Source organism: Argopecten irradians, chromosome 11 (genome assembly GCF_041381155.1).
Source record: "Argopecten irradians isolate NY chromosome 11, Ai_NY, whole genome shotgun sequence".
Classification (NCBI taxonomy): domain Eukaryota; kingdom Metazoa; phylum Mollusca; class Bivalvia; order Pectinida; family Pectinidae; genus Argopecten; species Argopecten irradians.
The window spans coordinates 34465583-34480461 of record NC_091144.1 but is presented as its reverse complement, the minus strand read 5'-3'; the positions used below and the strand labels follow the sequence as shown (position 1 = coordinate 34480461).

At 33.2% G+C, this 14879-nt stretch overlaps 1 protein-coding gene across 4 annotated transcripts in view; it reads left to right on the top strand.

The window, feature by feature from the left end:
* Window positions 1-14544, top strand: part of LOC138335393 (endothelin-converting enzyme 1-like) — a 61384-nt gene extending 46840 nt beyond the window's left edge. For all 4 annotated transcript variants that reach the window (XM_069284454.1, XM_069284455.1, XM_069284456.1 and 1 more), the window contains 18 exons: window positions 506-715; window positions 1265-1512; window positions 1983-2156; window positions 2643-2762; window positions 2993-3076; window positions 3612-3757; window positions 4372-4466; window positions 5843-5961; window positions 6396-6494; window positions 6776-6853; window positions 7326-7426; window positions 7730-7840; window positions 8270-8337; window positions 8914-9038; window positions 9544-9609; window positions 10017-10112; window positions 10609-10685; window positions 10974-14544. In XM_069284454.1, coding sequence (XP_069140555.1) covers window positions 506-715; window positions 1265-1512; window positions 1983-2156; window positions 2643-2762; window positions 2993-3076; window positions 3612-3757; window positions 4372-4466; window positions 5843-5961; window positions 6396-6494; window positions 6776-6853; window positions 7326-7426; window positions 7730-7840; window positions 8270-8337; window positions 8914-9038; window positions 9544-9609; window positions 10017-10112; window positions 10609-10685; window positions 10974-11073 — 2117 coding nt within the window. In that variant the 3' untranslated portion in view covers window positions 11074-14544. The remainder of the gene's footprint in view (window positions 1-505; window positions 716-1264; window positions 1513-1982; window positions 2157-2642; window positions 2763-2992; window positions 3077-3611; window positions 3758-4371; window positions 4467-5842; window positions 5962-6395; window positions 6495-6775; window positions 6854-7325; window positions 7427-7729; window positions 7841-8269; window positions 8338-8913; window positions 9039-9543; window positions 9610-10016; window positions 10113-10608; window positions 10686-10973) is intronic.
* The last annotated feature ends 335 nt before the right edge of the window (window positions 14545-14879 follow it).

Sequence of the window (14879 nt, the reverse complement as noted above, 5' to 3'; positions counted from 1 at the left end):
CGGTAAAGAATCACATGTGATTGCCAATGTATGTCGACTGTACTCGAGACTTATCTAATAGGCGAGGAACTAGGTCAGAAAAAATGGCTCTCGGATGAAAGCATAGCCCCTCCCGACAATGACCATTTCTAAGACTTCATATCCTTTACTCAGCGTTTTACATATTTTAAGTTTTAATTTTTGTTAACCTTCCAACGTTATCGCTTCTTGCTGGAAAAATAAGTAAAACTTATGATTATGTAAAAGTATTTTATTTAAATCTTAGTTTGATTAAATAATGTTTTATTTTAAGATCTTGTTGCAAAGGGAGTATGGCTATACCTCTCGTATCTTTCCATAAGCCATGTTTCATTATCAGCAGTTGATGGTTGTTGTTTGGTAATATTTAATCGTCCTGAAAAGTAAAATAAAATATCCTTCAACACCAAAACATCTTCGGCTCTAAAAAAATTTACATTTGTTTTACATATTTACATGTGTATTAATATAATAAATCTCCTTTCAGGGAAGGAAATATGCGAGACACAAGATTGTATCGAAGTATCCAGTTCCGTCCTAACTTCAATGGACAGAAGTGCCGATCCTTGTCAGAATTTCTACCAGTACTCGTGTGGAGGCTGGGAGAAAAATAACCCGGCACCACCAGGGTACCTCATGTGGGACAGGTTCCAGCAGCTATCTTATACAAACCTCTATCGCATCAAAGCAATACTCGGTCAGTATTATATTGTTAAGATATTTAGAGTTTTCTCCCTTTTATTGTCGAACTATGCGTGTGTAGGCCTGTTCCTGTTGCCCAAATCCGATTGCCATTGACATCTGTAAATAAAATATTCTGAAATCATCATAAAGTTACACGACAACAGTACATACTGTAAACATACGTTAAACAATTAATTTTTTATTAGTGCAAATGTGAAAAACAGCAAATTATAATTTGTTAGCGCGGATATGAATTAAGCGAAATTTGATGCTTTAACACTGAAAATACAGGAAATACCAGTTTACAAAATTAAGGCTGTTCATCAGTACGCGCTTATTTAAACTGAAATTATCGCTAAAAAGAATTTTATAATGTTACCAAATCAGGATGTTAAATGTTTCTTATATCTATTGATATTGCTAAGCCATTTGATGAAAAAATGAAAGAATGAAAAATGCTGCTTATTTCTATATGGTTCCGGTTGATGAACATCTGTCGCAAGTGTTGACAATCGTGTTGAAGAAAAACCTTTATCTTGACCTTTAACGTTTGACCTTTCAGATGATAGACCGATGGTGACGTCATCTGAGAAGAAAACCAAACAGTTTTACGAGAGTTGTATGGCGGAGAGCAAACTAAACCGTCTTCGGACTCTCAACGATTTTCGGACCCTTGTTAAAAACATTACCGACGCAGCAAATGGGACGCTTGGTGTCCTTCTGGAGTCCGTCCATAGTCTCAATGCATGGCCCTTATTTTCTGTTCTGGTCGGCACTGATGATCTCAATCCGGATAAAAATGTCATCAAGGTAATGATTATTTTCAAAACTATATTTTATGATGTTTTATGGGTTTTGTTTTTATCTCTGTGTACTGAGCATCTTGCCAATGAAGCAGTCATCGCTGATGTAATTTCCCTCTATATCTGATTAATTTTAACTTAAGAAAAAATAAGATGTCTATGACTTCTTTTTACAAGAAATTGTTAAGAACCAGAACAACATTTCAGCCGAATTGTTTTGGTAGCGATACAAAGGAAAATAGTGAATTAAGTTATAACATTTGCAAAGAAAAACTATTTTCATATAATCACGATAACAGTGAATAAGGAAAATACCTAGATATAACCGGTAGTGAATTTTCATTTCATGTGTGTAAAAGGTGAATGAAAGCAGGAGTGCCCGGAGAAAAACCGCAGACCTATGTTCAGCAGTACCAGAGTTGATAAGTAGTGTCAAATTCACCTTTGTGATTACATCTATGTTTATTTTACCTGTAGATTGCCGTCGGCGACCATAAATACCCCTTCCATGTTGAGGAGCCTCCTGTTCCGTCCACAACACCTGCCCAAACCGTGAACAGCACTCTGGCTCCAGGGAGTAAGAAGGCTGGCTATGCAATCGTTAACCAGCCAAGAGATAAAGTCCAGTACCTCAAGTGGAACTCATCAGAGGTAGTGTTAATTACTGGGGGATATTTGGTGAACTTTAGGGTGATTTGTGTAATATTTTTGTTGATGAATTTGTCTGCATTATCTTGTAATTAATACTTTGCGATGATGTGTGTAGTTTTTACAATTTTTATATGTTTCGTCTTTTGATATTGGCAATTTCTTACCTTCTAGAATGATTAATACTTTATTTGTAGTTACCCTTTCTGTTTTGTTTTTCCATTAAGGATCCAGTTTCTTTCTTTCTTTCTTTCCTTTTCTGGTCTTTCTTTCTCTCTCTTTCTTTCTTCCTTTCTTTCTTTCTTTCTTTCTTTCTTTCTTTCTTTCTTTCTTTCTTTCTTTCTTTCTTTCTTTCTTTCCTAACTATCTTTCTTTCTTTCTTTCTTTTCTTCCTTTCTTTCTTTCTTTCTTCCTTTCTTTCTTTCCTTCTTTCATTCGTATATCTATTTAGGGTGATTAGGTGATGCTAAAATATTTTCGTCTTCACAGGTAGAGAAGAATTATCTCCAGGAAACAACCAGAATTTTAAAGGTGATTTGGAACATGTCTGATACTGAGGCGCCGAAGGTAGCTCAGGCATTGCTGGAAATCGAAAAGGCGTTTACAAAGGTAGAGTTCTAACAAACGTTGTTTCTGAAGTTTTTATTGGTATACAGCAAGCGGTGGTCAATATATAACGAAGTCATATCAACATTAAAAGTCAAATTTTAACGTGTTTGATATTTTATGTTACGACAAAATCTCCAAATTAGATAGGATGATTAAGATGTGGCACGATGTATTTCCTATTGGTATTTATAACAATAGATGTTTACTTATGTCAATTTCTATTATTAAAGACATATGAGGAGAGCGTTGATGATGATAATGAATTGAAGCCGGAGACAATGAAGATAGTCGACCTAGAAATAGCATGCAGCACGGTAAGTTAATATTACTTATGATAGATAGACATATCGAATTAAACCAAAAGACATACGATCCATTATTACCGCAGTCATTTTAGTGGACAATGTGTTTTAGACAAAATAGCTTTGAAGATATTCCATATACAACGTAAAAACATTCCTACATTTTGCTTTCGGTCAATTTTCTGTCAGTCTTTATTGGAAAAATTAAATATTTATTCTCCGCAACAGATTTTTTGTTTTCCTTTTTTTTCGGGATTGAAAGTTTATACCAAAGTCATCAAGAAAACTCAAAGCACAATTTATTAAAAATGTGTATGTATCCAAACTTTACTTCAAATCCACCAAAAGATACAAAACAATAATTAGTTAACAGGTAATTGCATACACCACAAGCGGCTTTACCAATTTGGTTTTAACTCATAACCTAAAGAGAAATACAAAAAGTATAATGTTTTAGAAGAACTTTGCACGTAACTACTCACGAACCCATTGTTATCAACTGCTGCATGCATCATTGTAGCTTTGTTTGCCTGACCCATTGTTTCAGATTGAATGGCCATTGTACCTGACTGTCCTTGCACAAGATTCCACGTCTATCACTAACACAGATAGTGTGGTGTTACTGCGAAAAGACAACCTCCTGAAAACCTGTCAACTCATAGACACCTATAAAAAGGATATCATTAAATATAAGTGAGTCGTCCATTAAGGTTCAACACGTCGTTTTATACCCTTTATCATCCATTTTAGATTGTAGTCATCTAGATACATAAAGCGAGTTTAATAAATATAATTTTCAAAAACCCAGCACATTGACAGGATAACACAAATATATATTTTATTTGTATCCAGTACTCGAATTTCACATAATAGAATTGGCAAATATTAAACGAGTCATACAGCAGGGAATTTTCTTTATACAAGTTACAAATATAGATCACTCACTTAAATAAAGAATACTCATGGTATATCTAGTATTATTACTCTCGTTTTAGACCACTAGAGAGAGATATTATAGTACATCTAGTATTATTACTCTCATTCCAGACTACTAGAGAGATATATTATGGTACATCTAGTATTATTACTCTCATTGCAGACTACTAGAGAGATATATTATGGTACATCTAGTATTATTACTCTCATTCCAGACTACTAGAGAGATATATTATGGTACATCTAGTATTATTACTCTCATTGCAGACTACTAGAGAGATATATTATGGTACATCTAGTATTATTACTCTCATTCCAGACTACTAGAGAGATATATTATGGTACATCTAGTATTTTTACTCTCATTCCAGACTACTAGAGAGATATATTATGGTACACCTCATCAGCCATCTGATGCCTTACTTTGAAGCGGACACGTTTGAGCCAGACTTGGACTACGCTGTTGGTAAGTTTATAACGAGGCTTTTCTGTTAGGAATCAATCATAATATCATCAAAGCTGAGGACGCTTTCTCTTCTGAACCGCCATATTCCTGTTAATAATCCGTTGTCGTTCATATTCATTTCATTATTGTAATGAACCATCTTCCTGGAGGTTACAATTAATTACGAAATCTACGCCCTTGGATTATGCCATAGCAAAACAAAAGGCTCTGTGTGCGATATCAAATGAACAGGTAGTTTGTGCCTTTGAATTGCATTAGAAGAATCGAATCTCGGTACATTGTATGACTTAGAAGTTGTGCATCGCTCTCTTTAAGTCTTCAAAGAAGTCTCTGCAGGCATGTGATTGGGTTTTTTTTGCATAGCTCTCTGTAAGTCTTCAAAGCAAGTCTCTGCAGGCATGTGATTGGGTTTTTTTGGCATAGCTCTCTGTAAGTCTTCAAAGCAAGTCTCTGCAGGCATGTGATTGGTTTTTTTCTCCTGACCTGTCTTTAGTTTCGCTATGACATATTCCAGGGGTGTGGAGATGGTAGTTATCTCACCCCTGGAAATGGCGAACAGCTATAAGTTAGAAAGATACAAAATTTGTAAAGTCATGGTTAGGCGACTAAATATGACATCTTTTCGTAAACGTCGTCCTTACCATACTATCTCCTTCGCACTGCTGCAATTTTGGTGTAGAATTGAGTATTCACGAATTTCACTATGTAGGAAACGCTACTGGCGCAAACACACCAGATTCTATCAAATGGAAGTTTTTGCTCCCAAGTAAGTTCATCATGATAAGACTGGATGGCATATTGGTAATTTTCTGTGACCAGGTGGTGGTGTCTTTGGTGGCGTGGTGCATATGAAACATCATAAGTGGGCAAGAGTTTCATCGTGACAAGGAAACATATTTATATACCACACCTTCTCAAAACACCACCTCTAACAATTTGAATGCAGTGGAGGTTGTTTTTAAATGACCGTGGCTGTTAATGAGATGTTAAAACAATAAAGGCAAACCGTCGACGGAATATAAACCAGCTAACCATTGGATCCATAGCAAATGTTCCAAGTCAAAACATAAAGAAGTGCTGGAGTTTATCTGAGCCTTCCATCATGCTTTTTGTGTAACCCAACTGATCATAAGCTGTTGCGCAGTGCAGTGGTTACATCAGTTGCTATGGAAGCAATTTTTTTTTTGTTTCGTCAAAGCATGTGACTCGTTTGGGTTAATACTTTGTTGTGTGAAGATTAATTAATAAACTTACATGCACAAAAAAAAAAAAAAAAAAAAAATGTAAAGTAATTGTTATCTGTTTGTATGTGATGGCCCGTCCTAGCTTCTGTTACCAAGATTACATTATTTTTTTTTCATTTGTTGCCAAAACAGAACTTGAAATAGACGGTGAACATTGGAGACGCTGTGTCCATTACACCAACAAAGCTTTGGGCTTTGTCACTGGCGGTCTGTACGTCAACGGTCTACGTAAACACGCCACAGTCAATAAGGTAGGTCGGACATTTTTTTTCTTTAATAATTCATCATTGTAATTAAGCATTGAGGTAATAAGTTTTTGATAACATCGAGTAAGCAAAAAAAAAAATGTTTGCAAACTTATGTGAGAATTTTAGTTTGCAAACAAAATTTATTATTAATTTTTCTGACAATTTGATAAAATAAAACACGTTTTAACGCATGTTTTTCAAAGGATTATATTTTTAAATCAACAGGCAACGTCAGTGATTCATGGTGACGTCACGATAACGTCGGTTTTTCACGCTATTCTCAGATATTTTTTTCATAGTGGTAAGAAGAAACCATTAGTCAATCAGAAAGCCAGATTTAGTATGAAAACTAAGAAAATTCATTATTATTGGATATGACTAATAGAAAGCACACGTTCTTATGATCCATCACATTGATTTATTTTACCGCGTTGCAGATCAAACAGATTGTACAAGACGTAAAGCTTGCATTCAAAGGATACCTTCTCCGTAAAATATGGCTTGATCCATCTACGAAGAAAGAGGCCTCTCAGAAGGTAATGCATTGACTGAATTAAGATACATTTCAGCATACGTGTTAATTTTTTGAAATATAATCAGTCATATGTCAGCTTCATTCTGATGCATTTATATATTGAACAGATTTAGACATGAAATTATCCGAAATGAAACTAGATTTTTTCTTATAATTTTAACAAATATCGCTTTGAAATAATTGGCATTACTACATACACGAAAAGACATTGACTGCCAAACAATATCTATATAACTAAACTTTGTATAATTTTTTGAATCTTATTTGTTCATTTGCATGTAGCTGGATGAGATGTTGGAGAAAATTAGTTATCCAGAATATATTCTGAAATCTGATTTCCTGAACAAATTTTACGAACAGGTAAGTTAGTGGTTTATCACCAACATGACTAGACCTATTGCTAGACTGTCTTACAAACATACTAATCTGTTCTTTTATCAATTTATTTGAATAGTTAACCCTTCTTGTTTCAATTTCTAGTGCACTTATTCACGTTATTGTTTGTTTTATTCCGTGTTTATCTTATCAATGTAGCTTGTTCACGTTCATCTTGTTCACGTTCATCTTGTTCACGTTCATCTTGTTCACGTTCGTTCATCTTGTTCTCGTTCATCCTGTTCTCGTTCATCTTGTTCTCGTTCATCTTGTTCTCGTTCATCCTGTTCTCGTTCATCCTGTCCACGTTCATCTTGTTCTCGTTCATCCTGTTCTCGTTCATCCTGTTCTCGTTCACCTTGTTCACTTTTTTGTTCTCGTTCTCTGTCTCCTTGCTCTCCTTTGTGCCATTGTTCTTTGATGATTGAATACTCATGATGCATTTATTTCTTTTTAGCTTGATGTCGGTGACGATTGGTTTGTGAATGTACAGAGATGGCAGGAATTCCAGGTAAAACAAATGATGACACTTCTAAGCAAAGTACCAGATCGGTCGAGGTAAGTTTCAATTACGTCACTTCCGGTGTGATTTATTTTTATTTTTCAGGATATATTGCATGGAGCGATTACTATGACATATATTTCAAAGATATTCCACCGCCGACAGAGCATAAATAATACTCATCATTTGAACAATATATCTGATGTTTAATCGTGTATATAGGTGATTGAGATATATAGTGATATATATATATTTGATGGAGAAAAATACCATTCGTCGGCGGAGTAGCATCTTAAAAAAAAATGTTACATCATAATATTTGTAAAAACAATGTTCGTATCATTAACGTTTATTTTTAGCTGGATCAACCCGCCAATCACTGTTGAGTCAGATTATTCACCTGTGAGGAATGACGTAATCTTTCCCATCGCACTTTTTCATCTCCCATTTTACACTGAAGCGGGACCACCGTAAGTCATATATATATATATATAATTATTTACATAGAACTGTAGGAACTGACCATTTCATTTGAAACTTCAACTCTATATGGGGGAAAGCAATTGACATCCTGAATTAGCGTCTACTGCTTTGCATGATAAGCGCAGACATTATATATATAAATATTAAATAATTTACATAAATGTTATGTTGCTATGCAGCAGTATTTCAGTTAACATCAGTACCACATTATTTGCATATTATGTATTTAGCTTCTATATATAGCTTTAAAGCAGTTTCGCTTTATTTTACGTTTTCCAAAATGTACTAGAATCTTATGTTTTTCATCAATTGATAAGCTGTCGGTTATTCATGTCATCGACATGATTGATCATTTAGCGAATTGTTGCATTTAATTGGTCAGTATTTATATTTGTTTGTGTTTTGTTGGCATTTAGAGCTTTCAATTTCGGTGCCATAGGATCAGTTATTGGACACGAGATCACACATGCGTTTGACATAAAAGGTAGGATTCAAAAAGTTCATCGTAACTATGGAAACATGAATAATGACATTCAAAGTTACAATTATATAATTTATTGGTAAAATTTCATGAAAATTACTGCAAATGTAATAATTTTGATTCAAAAAGTTTACGCGGAACAAAGATCGTTAACAGTTTAGCGCAAGGATAAATTCGCACAATCGTCATAATGGCTATGTATACTATTTTAGCGTAGCAATTTTTGCACGAAAACCGCAAAGATAAGAGTAAAGCTAAATATGTGCATTAACAGTATCATTCAGACCGTTTTAAAATTAGATATGTGATAGCAAGTGTTATTTTATTATATAAACATAATATAGTTTATATATATGCTGATTTGTTTTTGCAATATTATTTGGGTGACAATGCGTAATAATGTAAATTAAATCTGTTGATTGCTATTATTGTATTTCAGTTTGCGCGCTTTCTTTCTTCCCATTGTTGATAAGCAATTTCCAAGCAATATAGCGATATTGATATTTGTAATGATAACGATGCTTTGAGTTCACTCCGAGTTTTCGGTACTATTTATATCATCTCCAATGTGTCCACCAGGGCGGCGCTACGACGGTAAAGGACGTCTTAGGGAGTGGTGGGACCCGATGACGGCCGACAGATTCAAACGCACAACCGAATGTATGAAGACACAGTATGACGGATATACATATCAGGGGTTCCAGGTAAAACAAGAATTGTTGTCTTATCATCCACTTATTTGCCTAAACCAATTAAGTGCATGTTCTCTCTTAAAGAAAAAAATCTTCAAAACTAGCTGGCATTGGAATTAGCTGGCATGATTCTTGTAATAAATATATATATGTATAGAAACATACTGATAATAAGAATATAATTTTCAATAACAGCGGTAAGAATATTGAAACTTTCAACCTTTATTGTTTTTGTGGTAAAAGAAATGTTGAAACCGCGGAACAAATAAAATGTACAACTAGATGTTCCGTGAGTGCACGCAATTAGAGTTTCCAACGGAAAGTTAAAACCACAGATGAATGGGAGTTTTATACATAGAGAAAAAGGACACACGATGATGTAAATTTTAGTTTTTCCATTATGCAGAGCGTTATAATATTATTATATTAATTATTTTCTTTATCAAGGAATTGTTCTAGCAGATAGTACTTGTACGGTTATGTAAAAAAGCTATTTATTATTCTATGATTTTTTTAGATCAATGGTAATAATACCCTAGACGAGAACATAGCAGACAATGGTGGTTTACGAGCGGCTTACATCGTAAGTAGGAACTGTCAATCAATGTCCTAACGGTTTAATTCAAGCATGACGTCATAGAGGATGTGATGGAATATTATTGTCATTTTGATACACAATAAATCTGTAAAACCGATGAGCAATTAATCAATCATACCATGTCATGCATTAAGTTCCATTTCATAGCAAATTAAATTATCGGTTTGCCAATGACAGTTATCTCACTGAAAATTCAAGATTTCTTTAATAAAGATAGTAAGTGTTTTTCTATTGCATAAAATGTGATTGATATTTGTCAATAATTTCGAAATGAAAGATATTGCTTTGATTGTCATTATAGTTTGAATGTCATTATAGTTTAAATGTCATTATAGTTTGAATGTCATAAGTTTCTCTATCCCTGTATTATAAATATATATTGTGATATTTAGGCCTACCAGTTGTGGGAGAGACAACACGGAAAAGAATCGTCAGTTCCAGGATTAAATATGACAAATAAGCAACTGTTCTTTGTCAGTTATGCACAGGTAAGCCATACTGATATGTTTACTTATAGACGGGACACATTGCGTAAAATAAGCAATTTACGAAGGGCAGTTGTAATGGGAAAAGTACTACAAAAGTCGTAGTCATACTAAAATTGACAGTTATGCTAAGGCTGTATCAAATTATTAAATTGAGAAATAATTTGAACTGGTAAGCTAGACTCATGTATTTACTCATATATGGGGCACATTGCATAAAATAAGCAATTACGTGTATAATTACAAAGGCAAATGTGGTAGGAAAAGTATACTAAAATCATAGTCATACTCAAAAAAGTAAATATTTTAGACTTTCAATTCAAGAAATGATCAATAAAGGGTCGTCCTGTTATCCATTCATTTTAATACACATTCAAATATTTTGAATTAATCAATTTATGTTAAGACTTTATAAAATCGAATTGAAAATTTTTTTCTTTTCAATGTGTTGAAATGATGTTGACTATGGTTATGTTTATACATCTTTGTGTTCCATTAGATGTTCTGCTCTAAATGGAAGAAGGACGGATTAATAGGCCATCTAATCGACGATCCACACAGTCCAGGTCCAATTAGGTTCGTATTGCATCAGGACTTTCGGAATAGATGCATTTAATAACCCAGCGGTAAAGGGATTGCTCCCGATATGACTTATTCGTATGAAAAGAAAGATAAAGACATTTGATCACTTTAGGTACATTGTCTATTGGTGATATCAATACAAGAAAAAGACTACATATATTTAACTACCAAGCAAGACTTTTTCCAATACACAAAATTTAATTTCCGTCATTTGTATAGCTGAATAGTAGTAATATAGTTAATTCAATTACGTATGACCTAAGTTGTTTGCTTTTATTTCAGGGTTCGTGGAAGCATATCAAATACAGAGGCATTTGCTGAAGAATTTAATTGTCCGTTCGTTGCAAATTATAATCCTACGACGAAGTGCGAAGTGTGGTGAATATGATGACGTCAGTAGTCGTCGCTGATTGGCTATGCCTAGTACCAGAATGTTAACATCAGCCAAGAGGATGTTGCCACATATCGCTGTGGCGTTAGTATATGGTCTACTGGAATTCTGTAACCTTGGCAATAACATAAACAAAAGCATTTGTTCTATGGTAACATTCCATTCACTTCCTTTAATGACGACACGCACCGTTATACATAAACCTTTGGTGAGTTCTAAATAATTAATTCTCTTTCAGTCGTTCATACAGAAAAATCTATTATCAATTATCTCAATACTAAATAAAATAATCTGAATTTATCACATTTACTTCTAACCTATTCATTTGGACATTTAAATCTCCTTTTGATATACTAAAAGCAAAAAGGCCGATGAAATATAAAAAAAAACAATAATATATAAAATTAAAAGTTAAATTTGCTATCAAATGACACATAAATAATGACAGTATCCTTTCTCTACAATAAATACACATATTATGTACATTCCAATTCGTCGGTGCCTTATGCTCTCGTACTAACCTTGTGTACCGGATGTTACTGCCGGATGTTCCTTACTTTTAATTCGGCCTTATGGTAGCTTTTTTGTTCTCGGCTTTTCCAAAGATATATATGCCTGTGTGATTTTATGAAGTTATTTTTTCTTGTATTTTTCTTACCATTTCCCCTCTGCTTATTTTACCATAGTTAAATAAACATGGACATTTTGTTAATTTATCTTCTGGTAAACGTAGAATACCAAATGAGGTTATGTTGAAACACGGTGGATTTAATTCTAGAATGTATACAAAAAGTTCCAATACAAAAAAATAATACTTTATTAGTATATTAAAATACCTATAAACTCTATGTAAATGTGATAAATATTATCCCACCAAGTTATTTAAGAGCTGGTGTAAACCTTTGAACTCCACATTTATTTATGATTCTTTGTAGGTTCATGATATTCGTAATGAAATCATGAGTTTATATTTTATGTTCATAATTATTGATTATAAATGCAATATGTATAAGAAATTGATAACCATGACAACATGTATTAGTCTTACACGTTGTCGCTGGGAGAGGTATTATTTTGTCCTATCGTCAGGAGTTATATATCCTTTTCCAAAACATAACCAAATAATGTTACAGTTAGACTGGATTACCTACCTTAATACCAATGCTCTCCGCTAGGCTTTGCTGATAAAAACTCTTTACGAAGCGGCGCCAAGCGGAGAGAAGAAAAATGCAACGGCAGGTAATCCAGTATAGGTTACTGTCAATTCCGAAAGAAGTAGATAACTCCATGATATGAAACGACCCATAAGTCAATCATAAATATCTTAATATTGACCCAAAAGTCAATCACAAATGACTTAAATATTGACTTAGAAGTCAATTATAAATGACTTAATTATTGACAAAAAAATCAGTTATAAATGACTATATGATTTAATATTGACGCATGTGTTGCTTTAATTGGTGCCAAACAAAGAAAAACGCAGTGAACGATATATGAGGAGACCATGTTTACTAATTGTTGCTTTGCTTTGTCGATGTATTACGTTTCTACCTTTGTCTTTCCCTCGCAAGTATGAAAGTTAAAACAACGAATTTACCGCTGGAATGTACTGATAACATTACGAAAGTGACATTTTTGTTCCAATGGCGACATATGCAAATTGTCATTTTAAGTATTGATGCAATGAGAAATTATATTCAATGCTATATGAAGGCTACATCATTGAGTTCACCGAACTGGCGAAATATGTAAATTTGAAGATGATTGTAATTCAGCACAATTTAAAACTATACAGGTACATATTTGGCGCAATCAAAATTTACTAAATACATTATCAGAACAATTTAGCACACTGAAAAATTTATACTTATCGTTATTTCAACAAGTATAAAATGTAATAAGTGCAATGTTTTTTTGCGAATTAAAATGTACAAGTTCAAGTCATGAAAGGCGTCGGTGTTCAGTTTAGATCAAATAAGATGGGTTATCATGTACACATGTACTACAAGTGATCAAATCAATATGCTCTTCATGTATTTAACAATAAAATGAATCTCGCAAAACTACCCTTTTGTGGGGTAAACACCGGATAAAAATAAGTGTTTAAGGATTTGTATTGTATATATTATAAATGATTTTACATCATTTGCACAATTTCCTTTTTCATTTAGAGATTTGAACGGATATTTTAATACAAATTGATGTGTTTCAGTAATTTGTAATCATGATAACGGGACGAATGTGTAGTAAAGTGTAATAAGATGTGGTAGTATATTATATACATTTATATGTGACACAATATCACAAGTTTTAATAGCATGTTCATTCTGCATTGATTTTTTTTACTTTGTTTATATAACATCTTTTTGTGTAAAACGTTATCCGTATAAGATAAAACAAAACAACTTTCTTTCACGTGCACTTTACTTCGGCAGATTTCGCGGTCCAAGTCAATGCGTAAAATTACGATCGCCGCAAATTTTCATCTATATTATATTTATCAATAGGAATTTCCGTTCGATTTTTAATCGAATCCGCAAATTTTAATCTTCGTGAACTTGTTTTTGAAAGAAAATCACGAAATTTAATAGCCATATCTATTAAAATTGTATACGAAAGTTTTCCATCATATGATACCGCTATACACATGTATGCATTATTACAATTCATCTTTTTTACATATGCTTTTGTTTAATTGTAAAAGTATTATGTTTACTTTGTAACATTGTGTGATAAGCCAAGAGTTCAGTGCCCCTTGACATGGCAGTGAACATTATCTTTTACTAGAAAATGTCAATTGTGTGAAGTTTACTTGCTGCATTTGCTTTTATAAGTAAATGCATTATTTTGCCTGTGCATGCATTTTTACGTCAACGCCGATACACACATATTTTATTCACAATCTCTACACAAGCATAGTTAGAGAGTATCTTAATTTCAGGCAATCTTAAAGCATTGTAACATGCTATTTACTGGATCAGATACAAACATGTGTTTCACATTATAATAATTTAACTTTAAACCATGACAAGTAATTTTAAAACCAACATGTTGGTGACTTCTCTTCCGGACTAAAATGGAAATTATGAATTATTTAACACGCCAGCATCAACTTTCCCAGATGCAGTTAAATGATTGCGTAATAGTATTTATTTCATACCTACAGATGTAATACTAGCTGGTCTAGGGCAATACACTCATGTCGCCTGAGGCTGTATTGCATAGCTACTCATGCAATAAAGCCTCATGACGTCACGGCGTCAACAAAATCTCTAATTCCTCGGTAAAATTTTAACTTTTTTTCATGAATATGACTGGTTTTATTATGAAAGATGCAAACAACGGAATTTGTTATGAAAATATCACGTAAATTTTCATGTATGGAAAATTGACTTCCAGTCGTCGATTTCTCCGAATTATTTCAAAATGGCAGGATATTATAGCTGTAAAATTGCAATAAAACATGAGGTATGAAGAAAAATACTCTTTCATAAGTGGATATGAAGGATAGGATATTCTACCCTCGGGATCACAAAATGTAGCAAAACCTTCGGCAAGCCTCGGGTTTTACTACATTTTGTGACCCTCACATATGAAGAGTCTTATAATATTTACCAGTCTGAGAATACTACTCTAATCGTTAAATGTTGATGGAAAATGAGCTATTAATAGATAATTAATATTGATTTTTTATACAGCACGTGCATTTTAATTATCTTCCTGAAACTATTAATTCTTATTTGATTATGTTAATCATTATTATATATACTTGTAATTCATCATGTATACCTGGA